The sequence below is a fragment of the Anolis carolinensis genome, chromosome 5 (genome assembly GCF_035594765.1).
Source record: "Anolis carolinensis isolate JA03-04 chromosome 5, rAnoCar3.1.pri, whole genome shotgun sequence".
Lineage (NCBI taxonomy): Eukaryota > Metazoa > Chordata > Lepidosauria > Squamata > Dactyloidae > Anolis > Anolis carolinensis.
Genome location: NC_085845.1, coordinates 171,950,254 through 171,965,797, shown reverse-complemented (window position 1 = coordinate 171,965,797; position 15,544 = coordinate 171,950,254). Strand labels below are relative to the sequence as shown.

Sequence of the window (15,544 nt, the reverse complement as noted above, 5' to 3'; positions counted from 1 at the left end):
CAGGGTAGAAGTGGAATAGAAAATCATCCAATAGCTTTCCAACGAAGGATTAAATGCTCAACACCCACAAATGTTCAGTAATTTATATTAGATCTCAATTGGGGTAATCCTCGTTGGTTCTGAAAAAACAGCAATGTTTCTTATTCTCCAGATGTATCTGAAAGCATCAAATACTTCTCTAGTATATAGTTGCCAAGATTGGATCTTCAGGTCTAAATCTGGCAGCTTATTTAGCACTTTACCAAAATAACAAGTTAGATCTTCTCTCGGTCCCACTTCCATCTTAAGCACGATTGGTGGGAATGAGAGAACAGGCCTTTTCGGTGGCTGCTCCTCAACTCTGGAACTTCCTGCCCAGGGAAGCTTTGCTTTCAAGAAATATAGTGCTACTAGTTACCTCTTTTGTGAGTACTACCTGAAGAAGGACCATGCTTTACTCACACCAACTAACAGCTGAATGGAAAGGATTCGACAACTGATTTTCTAGACGGTGTTTAACATCAGTTCCTAAATTCTCTGTCAAGGAACAGCTTCTGTATAATTCATAAAGGCAGAATATGATAATAGTCACTCAGTTTGGATCTGATAATCATGCTTGCTTCCTCTTATTTAACCAATTATACTTTAAGCTTTTGTACTTACAAAAACAGTTAAAGCACAATGTCAGCTTTGTAACTACCGTACAACCAAAGACCTTTGCAAAGGCACTACTGAGGAATCCAGTTAGTTTGATTTTTGACTGGGATTTTTTAAAAATACTGTTTATATTTAATTCTTTTTAATGTTTGTATATTTGTGTATTTTAATGGTTATGCTGATGCTTTTATGTTAAGCCCTTCGGGGGAGATAAAGTGGGGTATAAATAAATATTACTATAATAATTTTTTTCGTGTCAGGAGCAACCGGAGTTGCTTCTGGAGTGAGAGAATTGGCCGTCTGCAAGGACGTTGCCCAGGGGACACCCGGATGTTTTGATGTTTTTGCCATCCTTGTGGGAGGCTTCTCTCATTCCCCACATGGAGCTGGAGCTGATAGAGGGAGCTCATCCACGCTCTCCCAGGGTGGGATTCGAACCTGGCAGCCTTCAGGTCAGCAACCCAACCTTCAAGTCACGAGGCTTTTATCCCCTAGGCCACCGGAGGCTCCATAATAATAATAATAATAATAATAATAATAATAATAATAATAATAATAATAATAATTTTTTGCAACTGTCACCTACTTCTTATAATAATAATAATAAGTAGGTGACAGTTGCAAAAAGTATTGCAGGGTCTCTCTCTCTCTCTTTAGAAAACAGCACAGGAAACTGTGGTTGATGTGTAAAGCTCACAATTAGGAGGATTCAGAAAGAGAGCAGAGAAATTGAGCAGACAAGTCTCCAGGTAATGAACATGCTTGCAGACTGCGTAGTGCAGGCTACTTGGGTCATGTGACTCCATAGCAACAGCGGAAAAGCTCTTTTATCTCCTGCAAAATGTTCTGCCAGCTATGTGCCTCATTCTGCTGTATCTGTCACAAAAGACAGCCAAAGAAAATGTCACATATTTGAAACCAGTATCACTCATCTATACTGCATTATGAAACATAGATGCATGAACTGAGAAGCATAGCCATCTTTTGCCCAATGTGGCCCTCCGTGTTTGCTGGACTACAGCCATCGTGACCCCATGAACCATCAAACGAGGAATGTGAATGTTATAGTCCTATCCACTTGCAGAATGTCATGTTGGGTAAGACTGGGTTATACCATGATCATTAAAACTTGTCTGGAGGAGCTGAAGATAGCAGAGAGGGCAGGATGGCGGCATTAGTTATAAAGTCAACTTTAATGTATGGAGAACCAGTTATAGGGTTTTCTTGGCAAGATTTACTCAAAGAAGGTTTGCCATTGCCTTCCCTTTAGACTGGGAAATTATGACTTTCCCAAGGCCATCCACTGCGGTTTCCATGGCTGAGAGTGTTGAGTCAAGCTCTGGACTCTCAAAGGTTTTACTTCACTTATCAAATTACCTATGTCATGTTGGCTTCTAGTGTAGAGGAACATACCATGTTTCAAAAGGAAGTGAGTAGCTCAGAGTAGAAACAAACCAGGCCAAAATCAAAAATAAAAGTGGTGCAGTGATAGTGATGTGGTCTAATCTGCCCCAGGTTGTCCAAACAGAGAAGTTGCTGTGTATACACACACACACACACACACACACAATATTTGTGGTTGGGATAGGCTCAGGCTTCTTGTGTGAGAGAAGAAGTGCACATACATACAAGCTACAAGAAAAATACTAGAGATAGTCAAAGAAGAACAACAAACTGCGTACAAGGGCTATTTATTATTATTTATTTTTATAAAGAACTAGCTGTGCCCGGCCACACGTTGCTGTGGCTAGGACTTTATTTTTCTTTTCTTTTTGTTGTATGAACGTAGAGGCGTAGATGAGAGGTTGTGCTGTCAATTTTTGAGGTTGTGGGGCATTTAGTTTAGTTGTTTTGTCTGGTGCCATTATTCCATTACCCTTTTATATATATAGATTGTTTTTGGGGAGGAAGGCTACAGTGCTAGACTGGTGCAAGAATATATAAGCCAGAGGGCTCACATGCGTGCACAAATCAGGTGAACTAGAGCAGGAATACACAAACCTGAAGACAGGGCAGGAGAGGGAGAAAAAATTAGAGTGTCAGTCAAAGAGGTGAACGAGAAGAAGAAAGAGCTTATTTTGTAATGTTCAAAAAGGTATTGGGAGGAAGGCGCAGGACAGAGTACAAAGAGAAGCAAGAAGATTTGGCTAGGGAGGAATTGAATTCTCTCTGTGGGGACTCAAGGGAGTCAGGCTATCCCCTCTCTTCAGTAAACTACCCCAACATTTAAACACCCCCCCCCCAAATGCCCTTTCACAGCCCCCCAAACGCACGCCCACCCTCACTTCCCTAGAGAAATAGTAAAAAAAAAAAAAAGAAAGAATGAAAAGTTATGAAACGAAGAAGCGTAAATTAAATTGCCAAAGGAAAAGATTGGAATTGAGTCTAAAAGTAAGCAAAGCGATCCTAAAACGGCCCTGAGATAGAACACGAAGCTAGTTGCACTTGAGCTGTTTTCTTCTGATTGGCACAGTCAGGTAGCAGTACTCACAGCTTCACAGAGAAACCCGTGCATTTGTGGGGTTCTCTCTCCATTCTCCACGTACAGCTGAAAGAAACAGGAAGAAGCCCTTTTTGGCAGCCACATGTTTTCTTGCAGCCGAAAAAAAAAACATGGCCACACTGTCCATGCTGAGTGATCCAGAAGCTGAAAATGCAGAATCATCCAGAGCCAGTTTTGAAAAACAGATCTGTGCACAACCCTAGTACACATATGGGACAAATATATTAGGTTTGTCCAAAACTCATTTAGGGCTAATTTCAGTAGGGATAATAATGAATATTCCTACTTGTGTAGGGATAATGAGATACTCAAATAAGAATATTTTTACCTTGTTTCAGTCCACATGTTCTTTAGGATCATACTGGGTGGATTTACCAAAGCTCCTTAGCTTTGCTTTCAAGAAATATAGTGCTACTAGTCTTCTCTTTTGTGAGTACTACCTGAGGAAGAACCATGCTTTACTCACACAAACCAACAGTTGAATGCAAAGGATTCAACAATTGATCTAGGCGGTGTTTAACATCAATTCCTAAATTCTCTGTCAAGGAACAGCTTCTGTATAATTCGTAAAGGCAGAATATGGTAATAGTCATTCAATTTGGATCTGATAATCATGCTTGCTTCCTCTTGCTTAACCAATTATACAGGACTTTAAACTTTTTTATTTACAAAAACAGTTAAAGCACAATGTCAGCTTTGTAACTACAACCAAAGACTGGACCTTTGCAAAGGCACTACTGAGGAATCCAGTTAGTTTGGCATATTTGGATTTTCCAAGGAAACATAATTATTTCTTTAGGTGCGTGTAAGTTTTATGAATGCTGACCTGTTCTTGTGGGAGGTAAACCAGTTAATACTGTGGGATCAGCAAATAAGCTGTGTGGGGCATGGGCAGGAGATAGGGGCCAACCTCAGAACTTTGTAATACCATTCAAAAGCAAAGAAAGAATGGCTAAATTAAGGCTGGAGAGCAGTGGAATGCTTTGCTTTTTATTGCAAGCTTGACTGCTTTCTACTTACAGGTGGTTAATGTTTTTACTGCTTGGCTATGGAGTGAAGCATAGGGTATCTAGCCGAGTAATGAAATAGTAGAACTGATTGATGAAATGGAATATGTAGTAATCCCACATTTTTCCTTGCAGCTCCCAGTAGATATAAATGGTTGCCATTGCACATTGGTATTTTCCACAGTAGCTGTATGACATGGTTACCATACATAGTTCTGGAAACCCTGGCCTAAGGTGCACCCTCAGAGGTATGGCTTCTGTCTCCCCACAATTTATGTATTTGCTATGGGTAACGTTTTCCAGAAGCAATTGCAATGTGAGGAACTGTCCTGTGTGCTTCTGCTGTTGGAGTCCCTTGGAGAACATTGTTATTTCTGCCACCATGAAGCACACAAATCCAAGTTGGTTCATTCTAAACCCTGTTGAACAATGTAGCATTGGCAGTTTCTGATGACTACTTATTTTGGAAGCAGGCACTCAGTTCTTACAAGCGCAGAGCATCTTAAGAAATCCTAGGAACGGAATTGGGTCTCGAATATGACCTCACCTGCTCCCTCACGCAGGTTATTCCAGGCCATGGCTCAGACATATTATGTGGGAAGTACTATGAAGCTTTTGCTGCCTGCACGCTTGTTCTGTGTTAAATGAGCAGTGTTATTTCTCCAAGCAAGTGATCCAACAGCGATCCTCAGATAATGATAAAAGCATTCTGGTTTTTATCTTTTAAATATTTCTGGTGTATGTCTGTTTCAAAAGACTGATATGGCAGCAAGTGTTTTTTTATTCCTTCTCCTGCCATAATGAGTCATTCAGTAGATATCACATATATGGTAGATGGTTGATAAACATGCAGCTCAATCCTGTAGCTGGTGAAAGATGTCATCATTTACAACATAGCACCCTCCCAGCCCCGTAATGAAAGTGCTTGAGAGTTGAGCCCAACCCTGTATCTTAGTGCATCAGCTAAATAGTATTTTGAGCTGAAATGGAGAGATTGTGCCATCTTTGCAAGGAGAAACAAGATGAAGCAAAAGTAAAAACCTACATGTATTTTAACATTTGTTGCTGAACTGTTCTGGGCCAGACCATTGGTTGTCCTAGTGTAGTTCACTAACTTGCTGCAGCTCTTTATGGCTTCAGGAAGGATGTTTCCAGCTTGACCTGGAGGTGCAAGGAATTTAATCTGTAGGAAATAAGTGCTATGTTGATAGTCAATAGTTATACCATGAGGTTAACATAAGTAAACAGTGTGCAGGTACATCCATACACATCATAATTATTATCCTATTCAAAGTAAAAAAAAGTGTGGACCATGTATTTTTATAGAACTCATAGAATTAATTCTAGAAATGAGTATTTGTTTATAGAACAGCAAAGCTCTGCAAGGACATCCTTACCGCTCGTAGAACACTATATCTGTATTTGATAATGAGTCCTGAGTCCCTTCAGGGAGATAGAATAGTATATAAATAAAGTTTTATTATTACTATTACTATTGTTATTGACACCAAGACATAGTATGACGCAGCAAATGAGATATATATGCTGGATTTTGTATTACAAAATCACAAGTCAAACACTTCCCAAGCGTTTTTGCGTGCAGATCCCAATAAGGTGGCCTTTTGCAGTTGAAAGGTCGTAATTTTATCAATGTTTATTGTTTCCAAATGCTGGCTGTTGTTGTTGTTATTATGAGCAATGCAACAGGATCTTACATATATATACAGTCCCTGATATATACATCTGATTTATATACGACTCCTAATTACAAATGGTGACCAGACAACAGGAAGTGAGAGGAAATCTATCCCTAAGAAGGAAAATTTACCCCTGAAAGATGGGAAAAAGGTACAGTCACTGAAGCTTTATCATCAATTGTTTCTACAACCCAAAATTTTCAAAATCCAATTGTCACAGGGACAGAAAGTGAGGTGAAATCTTCTGAACAGGGGCACAAACAGCAAAACAATTTTTACCCACATGTTAACCCTTCCCTACTCTATCCAAAACTAAAAAAAGAATTGGCTGGAGTTATACTTTAAAAATGTACATGTTCTGACTTAAATATAAATTCAACTTAAGAACAACCCTTCAGAACCTATCCTGTTCATAATCCAGGGACTGCCTGTACATATATGCATATTTATGCATTTGATATATGTATCAAATGGAAACTGCCATGTCATCTAGATGGCCGCCTCCCAGCTTTGGAACTAGTTTCTCAAAAGATTTGTCCAAAATCCAAGAGTATCATTCAGAAATAATGATGTTAAACCCCGCATTTTAACATTTTAAAATTACATTTGTTCTCAAATGTATTTCTAGTTACAAATGGTTGTTATCACAGCTTGAGAGATTATGTTTGACATTTATAGGATGGTAATAGTTGATAATGTTCTTTTAAAATGGAATAATAAATGATAGTGCTCAGAGGAAACTGTAAGATTGCTTCTGCCTCTCCAGAGCATCCAAGGCATGCAATGGTAAATGGTTGCATAAAATTCAAATGGGAGCTGGATCATCTGTAGCTAGCAGCTTCCTCGTTTTCTTTTCTTGCTGTGAGGTTGAAAGGATTTCATATTTTTCATATAAATGGGGGCCCTTCTTCCCTCAAGGGGAAGGGAAAAACACCGTTTCTTTTCTCAAATGGAAGAAAAATCTCTTGCTTTATTCTGTCTGGGGTAGATTTGATTATAAATCCAGTGAGGAATATTATATAACAGAACAATTTCCTTGTCATAACTGAATTTAAAAAGGAATGGGAGGGGAAAGAGCATGACTGGTGTGTCAGTGGACTTGTGCTTTAAGAGGATCATGGTGGGTGAAGGGCTGAAAGGGAAGAGAAACATTTTGGATCCAACCAAAACAAGACCAATTTTTTTCGAAAGACAAGTAATAAAATTATAAAGAGGAATGACAGTTTCATTCCTGTGGTAGGCTCAAAATATTAATGGGTTGAATTGCAGAGGCATCACATGATATTCAGGAGGGCTGAGTCTAAAGCTAGAAATGAATATCACGCTGCAAGCATCACATGGTGCTCAGGAGGTTCAACAACTTATACTCAATCTGCTGCTTTTTTACTGGGGCCAGAAAAAGGAAAATCACAGTGGCAGTTCAATCACTGGAGATGACTTTGAAAATAAAATATTTAGTGAAGGTTTGCAAGATATATAGTTTCTAGTGGTTGAGGGTACATACAGTACTATTTTCCCTGCATCAGGGATGAGACTTTGATGGTTCTGGATCTATTACTAGTAGATCACTGAGCAAATTTGCAGTAGATCTAGCTTTCAGGTGCTTATTGATAAAAACAAAGAAATGATTTCCCTCTTAGTCTAAAACATATTGCTGAGATGAAGAGGGGTTGAAGAGGTTTTATTGTTCGTCATTTTGGGTCTCTTTTTAAAAATGATAAAGCAGAATAGAAATCATCATCATCATCTGGAGTAGTTCTGAACGATGTTCAGTTCTGGTACCCAAATTCCTGGATTCAGAATTCTTTATTTTCAACTATAGGTGCAATAGGCAATAATTAATGGATTTGAGGATTGTTACATAATATACCATATAAAGCAAGCCCCCCAGAATATAATATATAAATCATCACACACACCCCCCCCCCCCGAAAACCTGATATCTTCCACAGCAATACCTCTCTCACAGTCTTTACAAGTGATTACGATGTAATGTGTCTGCTTGTTTTCATGTTTTTCTCTGTGTTTTTGTTTTGCTTTGGCATGTATCGATTGATTCAGGGGATAGATAACCAGTTCATTCTGTTGTTAGTCAATAACTAGAGGATTTTTATTATCTGGCCAGGCTGCTTGCTGTAGGAGTGCTATTGCTTGCTTAAGGCAATGCAGAGAAGCACTTTCAGGCAGCCAATGGCAAAGGAAAGGGAAGGGTTTGAGCATACACAGAGCATCTTTCCATCCCCAGCCAACTCCCAAGAATGACTGTATGGTACATATTTGTAAAATTTGCCAGTGGTTCAGAGGAAAAGGCTTGTGTACAGATGTACATTAGAATTCTTCATTGATTAAGAAACTACCTTTTATTTGGTGATGTGCAAAAAATGACATTTGAAAACTTTCCAGAAGTGCAATTAATCTGTTTGCATTATGTTTTAGTGATGGCTAAGAAGACATACAGTGGAATTGTATGAAGTTCATTTGCACTACCTCTTAAGTATTATGCCAGCAGTGAAAGGCATTATGTCAGCAAAGGGTGCTTTTGGAAATACAGTAGTCTCACTTATCCAACATAAACGGGCCGGCAGAACGTTGGATAAGCGAATATGTTGGATAATAAGGAGGCATTAAGGAAAAGCCTATTAAACATCAAATTAGATTATGATTTTACAAATTCAGCACCAAAACATCATGTTATACAATAAATTTGACAGAAAAAGTAGTTCAATACGCAGTAATGTTAGGTAGTAATTACTGTATTTACGAATTTAGCACCAAAATATCATGATTTATTGAAAACATTGACTACAAAAATGCGTTGGATAATCCAGAATGTTGGATAAGCGAGTGTTGGATAAGTGAGACTCTACTGTAGAAGCTAAAGAGGAAATAATATTCTAAGGCAAACTTACATTACTGTAATCCCTTTCCCAAAGCAGGGTCCCTTTCACACTACACAGTTATAGCGCTCTGGTTCCATCTTAACTGTCATGGCTTCATCTTGGGATGTGCAGTTTGACAAGGCACTGCAGTCCTTTCCTGAACTGCTAATCCAGGATTCTTTGTGATGCACCCATGGTAGGTAAAGTGGAATCATAGCATTATAATTCTGTAGTGTGAAAGGACACCAGGACTCTCATTCTCTTGATTCCTCTGTCTGCAGAACAGAACTTTGAACCCACCTGTTTTTCTCTTCTGCTGCCGCCCCATGTTACACTGTTAGACATCTCTTCTTCAGCCCTTTCACTTCTTATAATATATTCATTCGAAGGGAAAGTGGAAGGCCTTCTCCTTCCTTCTCCTTCAGGTAGACTCTGCTAGGCTGAAAGGGGGGAGAGACAGGAAAAAGGTGATAACTAAACTTTGTCAAAATCTTCTAAGTAATTACCCAAGTAGGAAACACTAGGCAGATCATTCCATTAACTACTACTTTCTGAATGTCCCCTTTAACTCTTCTAATTCTGGCTTCTGGTCAGAGCCTGGCTTGACCTGTGTGTATGGAGAGAAGAGACAACTGGAGATGGAAAATGTACATGAGCAAGGTCCCAGGGGTGCCGTACCACCATAGAAATAAGCATCTACATGTGCTCTAGATCAGTTTTTTTCCACCCCTTTCTTCCTGAGAAATTTTTACACAACCATAGGTTTGTAGGTTCGGTACCAAAATATCAAACATTTATTGATAATACTGTAAATCGGCATGTACAACACTTGCTAAACAGGCTGATTTTCCTATTTGTGAAGCATTTTCTTCAGAGCCCACTGTAAACACTGCACATTGTTGCTAACATATTTGTGTAAATAGGTGGGATTCAGAAACCTTTTACTGTTGCCAATTTTTGTGAGCTAAGGGGACCCCATTGGGGGTTGGTTTAAGAAGCAGTGGTCTAGTTCACTAGTTCTCAACTGTTGGTACTCTGTTAGTTTTCAACTTGCAACTCACAAAAACCTGTGCCAGCTTGACCAGTATTCAGAGGTTCTGGAACTGAAATCCAAAACGTTTGAAGGATCAAAGATTGGGAACCACTAAATCTAGATAATTTCTAGTGACCCCCATGTTGCTTTCCTGCAGGTGTTTCAGATCTAAACTTGTACTACAGTATTCTGTTTGGTCTTGCTGTCCTGCTGTCAAATAGATTGAAGCAGTCTACTTTGGATGGTAGATTGTGAAGTTCTGGTAATGGATAGTAAATGCTTGATGATTTTGTTAACATATTTTGCCACTCTGGGTTCATTTCACTTGGAATTTCTGTTGCGTTATTTTGGTGAGTCTTAATCTAAAATTAAGATTGGAAATTGAATGTAGTTGTGGTTGTTTTAGGGGCTTCCTGCTAATTTGCCTCTGAAATTTCGAGACAGGATGATAAGGTGATCCATGATTATGTGTTGTAATTTAGATCAATGCTGGAGCAGATTCCAGAAGTGAACCATTGATAACAGCTTTTGCTGGAGTAATAAATAATCATTACTGATGGTATTTCATAGGACTGTGTGTTAATTCAGCTGTTGTGTGAATGGTGGGAAACTATGTTCTTTTTAGTAGGCATTTTAATATACAAACACACTCATATTGTCAATTAATTTAATTGAGTTGAGTGTTCCTATCTAAAATGTTTGAAGCCAGAAGTGTTTTAGATTTTGGAATACCATTCTTTCCATATGCATACATAATGAGAGATCTTGGACATGAGGTCCCATTTTAAATACAGAAATCATTTATGTTTTATATATATATTGTACACATAACAGGAAGATATTTTTGCAATATTTTAAATATGTTGTCTATAACACAAAAGTTTGCGTATATTGAAAAAATCAGCAACAAAAGTATTACAATTTGAGTCACCCATGTGAACAATTTCGGATTTCGGAGTATTTCAGATTTTGGAATTTTGTATAAAGGATGCTTAACCTATACTATGTCAGAGAAGAGGACAGAGGAAGCATCTTGGAGTGGCTACAGGTATCCACAGCACCTTTTCAAAAGGAGCACATTTGAGAATTCAGATTCAAAATCGTTTTACTTGGTTGTGTCTTAATAGTAGAGTTGTCATACAGCTAGATGGATGATGGGAGATCAGGATGGCCCCACTCTGCACACAACTGAAGACATGGTTGTTTCGACAAGCCTTCGACCATATTTAGATGCCTTTAATAAATATGTGAAGACCCATAGATGTCACCAAGCACTCTAAATCACTAGATTGACTATTGTTGTTTTATATCTGCAGAGATTGCTCTATTTTATTGACTTTAACCAAGGGATTTTATGAAGTGGGATATTTATGTTGGCTGTTATTGTTTTATGTTATTGTTTCTGCATTTTTTTATTTTGTATTTTGCACCTTTGAGTACTTTGTAAGCCGTCCTGGGTCCCTCTGGGAGATGGTGGCGGGGTATAAACAAATTTGTTGTTGTTGTTGTTGTTGTTGTTGTTGTTGTTGTTATTGGCAAAACCACAAAGGAATGAAAGGCATTAGAAGAAAAGAATGCTTGATGAATGGATAATGAAACATAAAAAACAGGAAATGAATGAATCAGTGTTGAAGGTCTGTAGTTGTAATATTTGGATAGACAATGGCAGAATACTGAGTTGACAGATGGGAAAATAAATTGTGGAGGGTTGTTAGGTGGCAGATAGAGTGGGTGGTTGAATTATAGTGATATACATGACTAGAGCTAGGTGACTGGAAATGGCACTGCTCTTGTATTCAAACATATTTCAACCAGAGTAATTGTCAGCTGAGATGGAAAGCAAATGGCAGCCACGTGCAGAATGTCGTATTAAAACACCTGGGGTACAATTTGTCTGCACTCATGCACATTTAAGTGTTAGTTATGCATGTGCTTAGTTCCCTTCCATTGAAATGAATGGGATTTAAAAGTGCTTATCACCAGCAGAATTGCACCCTAGGTATAGATTACATGTTTGCAGAAGGAATCCTCTTAACACTTATCTCACCTCCCTCTCTCCAGCTTTTCTCCATTGTTGTATTTGGCTCCATTGTGAATGAAGGCTACATCAACAAGCCAAACGAAATGGAAGAATACTGCATCTACAACCGCAACCAGAATGCCTGCAACTATGGCATCACCGTGGGAGTCCTTGCCTTCCTCAGCTGCCTTCTTTACCTGGCATTAGATGTCTACTTTCCACAGATCAGCAGTGTCAAGGATCGTAAGAAAGCCGTACTCTCTGATATTGGTGTATCTGGTGAGCTTTTCACTATATCAGCACTACGTGGTTTTCTGTAGAGATGTTATATGTTACAAGGCTGCAGTTTCATACACACACTTCTAGGAATAAAGCCCTTTGTACAGAATGGGATTTGTCGTAACGATGCAAGGGATTGTGATATAAAGATGCACAAAGGTCTTATTTCACAAAGCAGTGAAAAGCCATTGTAGTAAGAAATTCACCTCTTTATTTCCTCTTCTCTTCGCTACCTTCCTCATTTTTTATATGGATTTCTTTTATTCCGGCATTTTAATTTATCTTGCCACTTTTATTATTGATATTTCTTCCTGCTTTTCCCATTCTTATATTTTTGGGAAAGAGACAGAGCATTAAGTCAGAAGTAGAAAACCTGTTTTGTGCATAGAAATTCCTTGCTCTAGTCCCTTCCAATTCAAGCTGAAAGGATTCAGGATAGAGATTCTGACTGTCTTAGAGATTCAGGACAGAAGGATTGAACTATTTCAGCCCACCAATGAACATAGTTAAATGAATAAATTCACTGCCACAAGATATAGTGATGATGGCCAACTTGCATACCTTCAAAAAGAGGATTAGGCAAAATTAGGTTAGGCTGTTAATGGTTTGTAGTAAATATAGTTATGTGCCACATCCTGTATGAGAGACATTTGGGTCCTATGTATTGAATTGTCAGGAGATAAGACATGGTATTGTTGCACTCATTTTGTGTGCCACAAAATTGGCCACTGTCTGAATAGCATCCTGAACAGGGGTTTGTGCATAGTGCACAGGTCTGGAAGTGCCATACCACTTTAACTGCTATGGCCTCAATGCAGGGAATCCTGGCATCTGTAGTTCAGTTGGGTGCTTAGGATTCTCTGCTAGAGAGCTCATAAACATCTACATTCAAGCTCTTTGGCAAAGAATTCTGGGTAGGATGCAGCCATGGCAATTAAGTTGGTATCAGTGCTGTAATTCTGCAGAGTGGATACTTCTAGAGTGGCATTTGTTCTGATCCATTCTGACTTCTTATATTATGATTTCTGCTGTCAAACTTCTATCAGAGACTCAGTACTGGTTTGGAGGGACTAGTATTTGAACTCAGTATAAGACAACTTCTAGTGTTGTCATTTCTTGAACAGTTAACATTTCTCTGACTAGTCTACAAAGGCCATGGGTTCATTCCTGAACTGAACTATCTTGACAAAACCCACTTACCTTCTCCATTAGCTTTTCCTATATTCAAGGCCAAGGATCTAAAACATCCATATTGATCATAATTACAAAATGTTAGGCTTGGTAGTTTGCTATCTTCCAAGCAAGACTGCTCAACTATTTGTTACATGCAAATTGATGAGGGCCTTATAGTTATCTAGGTGCCATCCTCTGCCTGTTCCCCAGTTTCTCTATAATTAAATATGTTTTTGGGAAAATTTAGGAGGAGAAGAAAAGAAATAATTGTATTTCTACAGTTACAGTGTATTACTTTGCTGAGAGACAGAATTAACTTGCAGCATGATTCCAGCTTGATCATCTTTATATGGGAAAGAATTAATAAGTACGGTAATTCTTAAAGGAAAAAAATGAATTCTCTTATTTTATGTATTTTTTTATTTCCAGCATTTATATCCCGCCCTTCTCACCCGAAGGGACTCAGGGCGGCTTACAACAATGGCAGTAATTCGATGCCTACACAGGATCAAAATTACTCAGTACATAAAATCAATTAAAACTATTAGATACAATATAAAAAATTTAAAATAATTTTAAAACAAATAGTCAGATCCATTCGTCCACAAAAACCTCGTGCTTTAGCCATAAGACAGTCTGTGTCATCTTTGCCATTATTCATTAAAAGCCTGAGCACATAACCATGTTTTTTCTTTTCTTCTGAAACAGCACATTGTTCTAGTGCTGCAGAGGATAGTATGGTTTCTGTCCTTTCTAATCTGATTGCATGTCATTTGCATTATTGTGGAAATAAATTACTGATTCCGGAGTTTTAGGACATTTCCTTTCTGCTTATTATCCTTTACGTAGATTCATCTTTCAGGGCATAATTTAATTATTAGACTTCGCAATGTCAGTCTTCAAAAATTAACCAGAGGGCGAAATGCACAAGAGGAAGCATTCTTTTGGGTCAGAGCTGGTAAATTCAATGCCAAACTGGTACAGTTTATTGTATCTACATATTGAGATCCATTTGCTGAAAAGAACACAAACTGTAAGCAGTTTGCAGAACAATTAAATATTTGTTTCATTTCCTTAATGAATAAAAATAACCAGAAAGATTTTGAAGCATGAAAATGAGAACAGAAGTTTTACAAATCCTTGATGTATAAAGATGCAGTGAAGTGGATTGAAGGACTAGACTTTCGGTAATAATGAATTATTAACTTTTTCTATCAAAACGGGCATTGACCTTAAGCCAGTGTCAAAGACATGGAATTCCTATAAAGCAATGCTTTTGGGTTGGAAAGATTGGCCATTTACAAGAAACGTTGCTCAGGGGACACCCAACTGTATTGACTCAGTCTTCGAGGAGGGTCTTCCGTGTCCCGTGTCCATGCACTGAATGAGACATGTAGAATAATTACAGGATGTCTTAAACCTACACCTGTTGATATACTCTGTTAGTTAGCTGGCATCCCCCCCCCCCCCCCCCCGATGTGCGATAGGAAGTTGCTGCCAAATGTGAGAGAAATAAGATTGAACACTGTGAATGCCACCCACTGTTTGGCTATCAGCCTCCTACCTGAAGACTTAAATCAAGGAAAAGTTTTATGAGAACCAGCACTCCTCTAAATCTTCCTCCAGCAACAGCAAGAATATCCCTGTGGGCAGCGAAATCAGGCATTCCAACTGGATGGCCCCCCACGAGGATCTTCCTTTAGGGGCAAACCAAGAATGGGCAACTTGGAAGTCCATGAACAGACTCAGAAGAGGAGTTGGCAGATCAAAAGACAGCCTGGTAAAATGGCACCACCTACGGTAGAAGAATTCTTCACTTTTTGCGACTGTGGAACAGAACAAACAACTTAACATCTCTATGCTTGCCCACAATGTCCTGCCTCATTCACAGAGGAAGAACCGTTTAAAGCTACAGAAAGAAAATGCAGTCGCTGTTTCCCGTTTTGGGTCTAAAACTATTTAGAAGTTTGTGAGCTGTTTATTTTATCAGTCTTAAACTTATCTATCTACCCTGTTCCCCCTAAAATAAGACATCCCCAGAGGACCTAGTAGAGGTTTTGCTGAATTGCTAAATATAAAGCCTCCCCCGAAAGTAAGACCTAGCAAAGTTTTTGTTTCGAAGCATGCCCAACAAACAGAACACCAGAGCATGCAGGATCGGTAAATATACCTACCATAGAGTATTGTACATGGAAATAATGGTAGTAACAAGAAATTCTTGATAGGATTCACAGTTTGTCTGGTTATGCTGGTTTGTGATGACAACTACTGTACAGTATATAATAAATGTTCATTTTTTTGTTCAACAATAAATGTG

The 15,544-nt window shown here is 38.6% G+C and overlaps 1 protein-coding gene across 2 annotated transcripts in view; it reads left to right on the top strand.

The window, feature by feature from the left end:
* syngr1 (synaptogyrin 1) overlaps window positions 1–15,544 on the top strand; it is a 45,139-nt gene that overhangs the window by 13,097 nt on the left and 16,498 nt on the right. For both annotated transcript variants that reach the window (XM_008110711.3, XM_008110712.3), the window contains exon 2: window positions 11,817–12,054. In XM_008110711.3, the coding sequence (XP_008108918.1) occupies window positions 11,817–12,054 (238 nt within the window). The remainder of the gene's footprint in view (window positions 1–11,816; window positions 12,055–15,544) is intronic.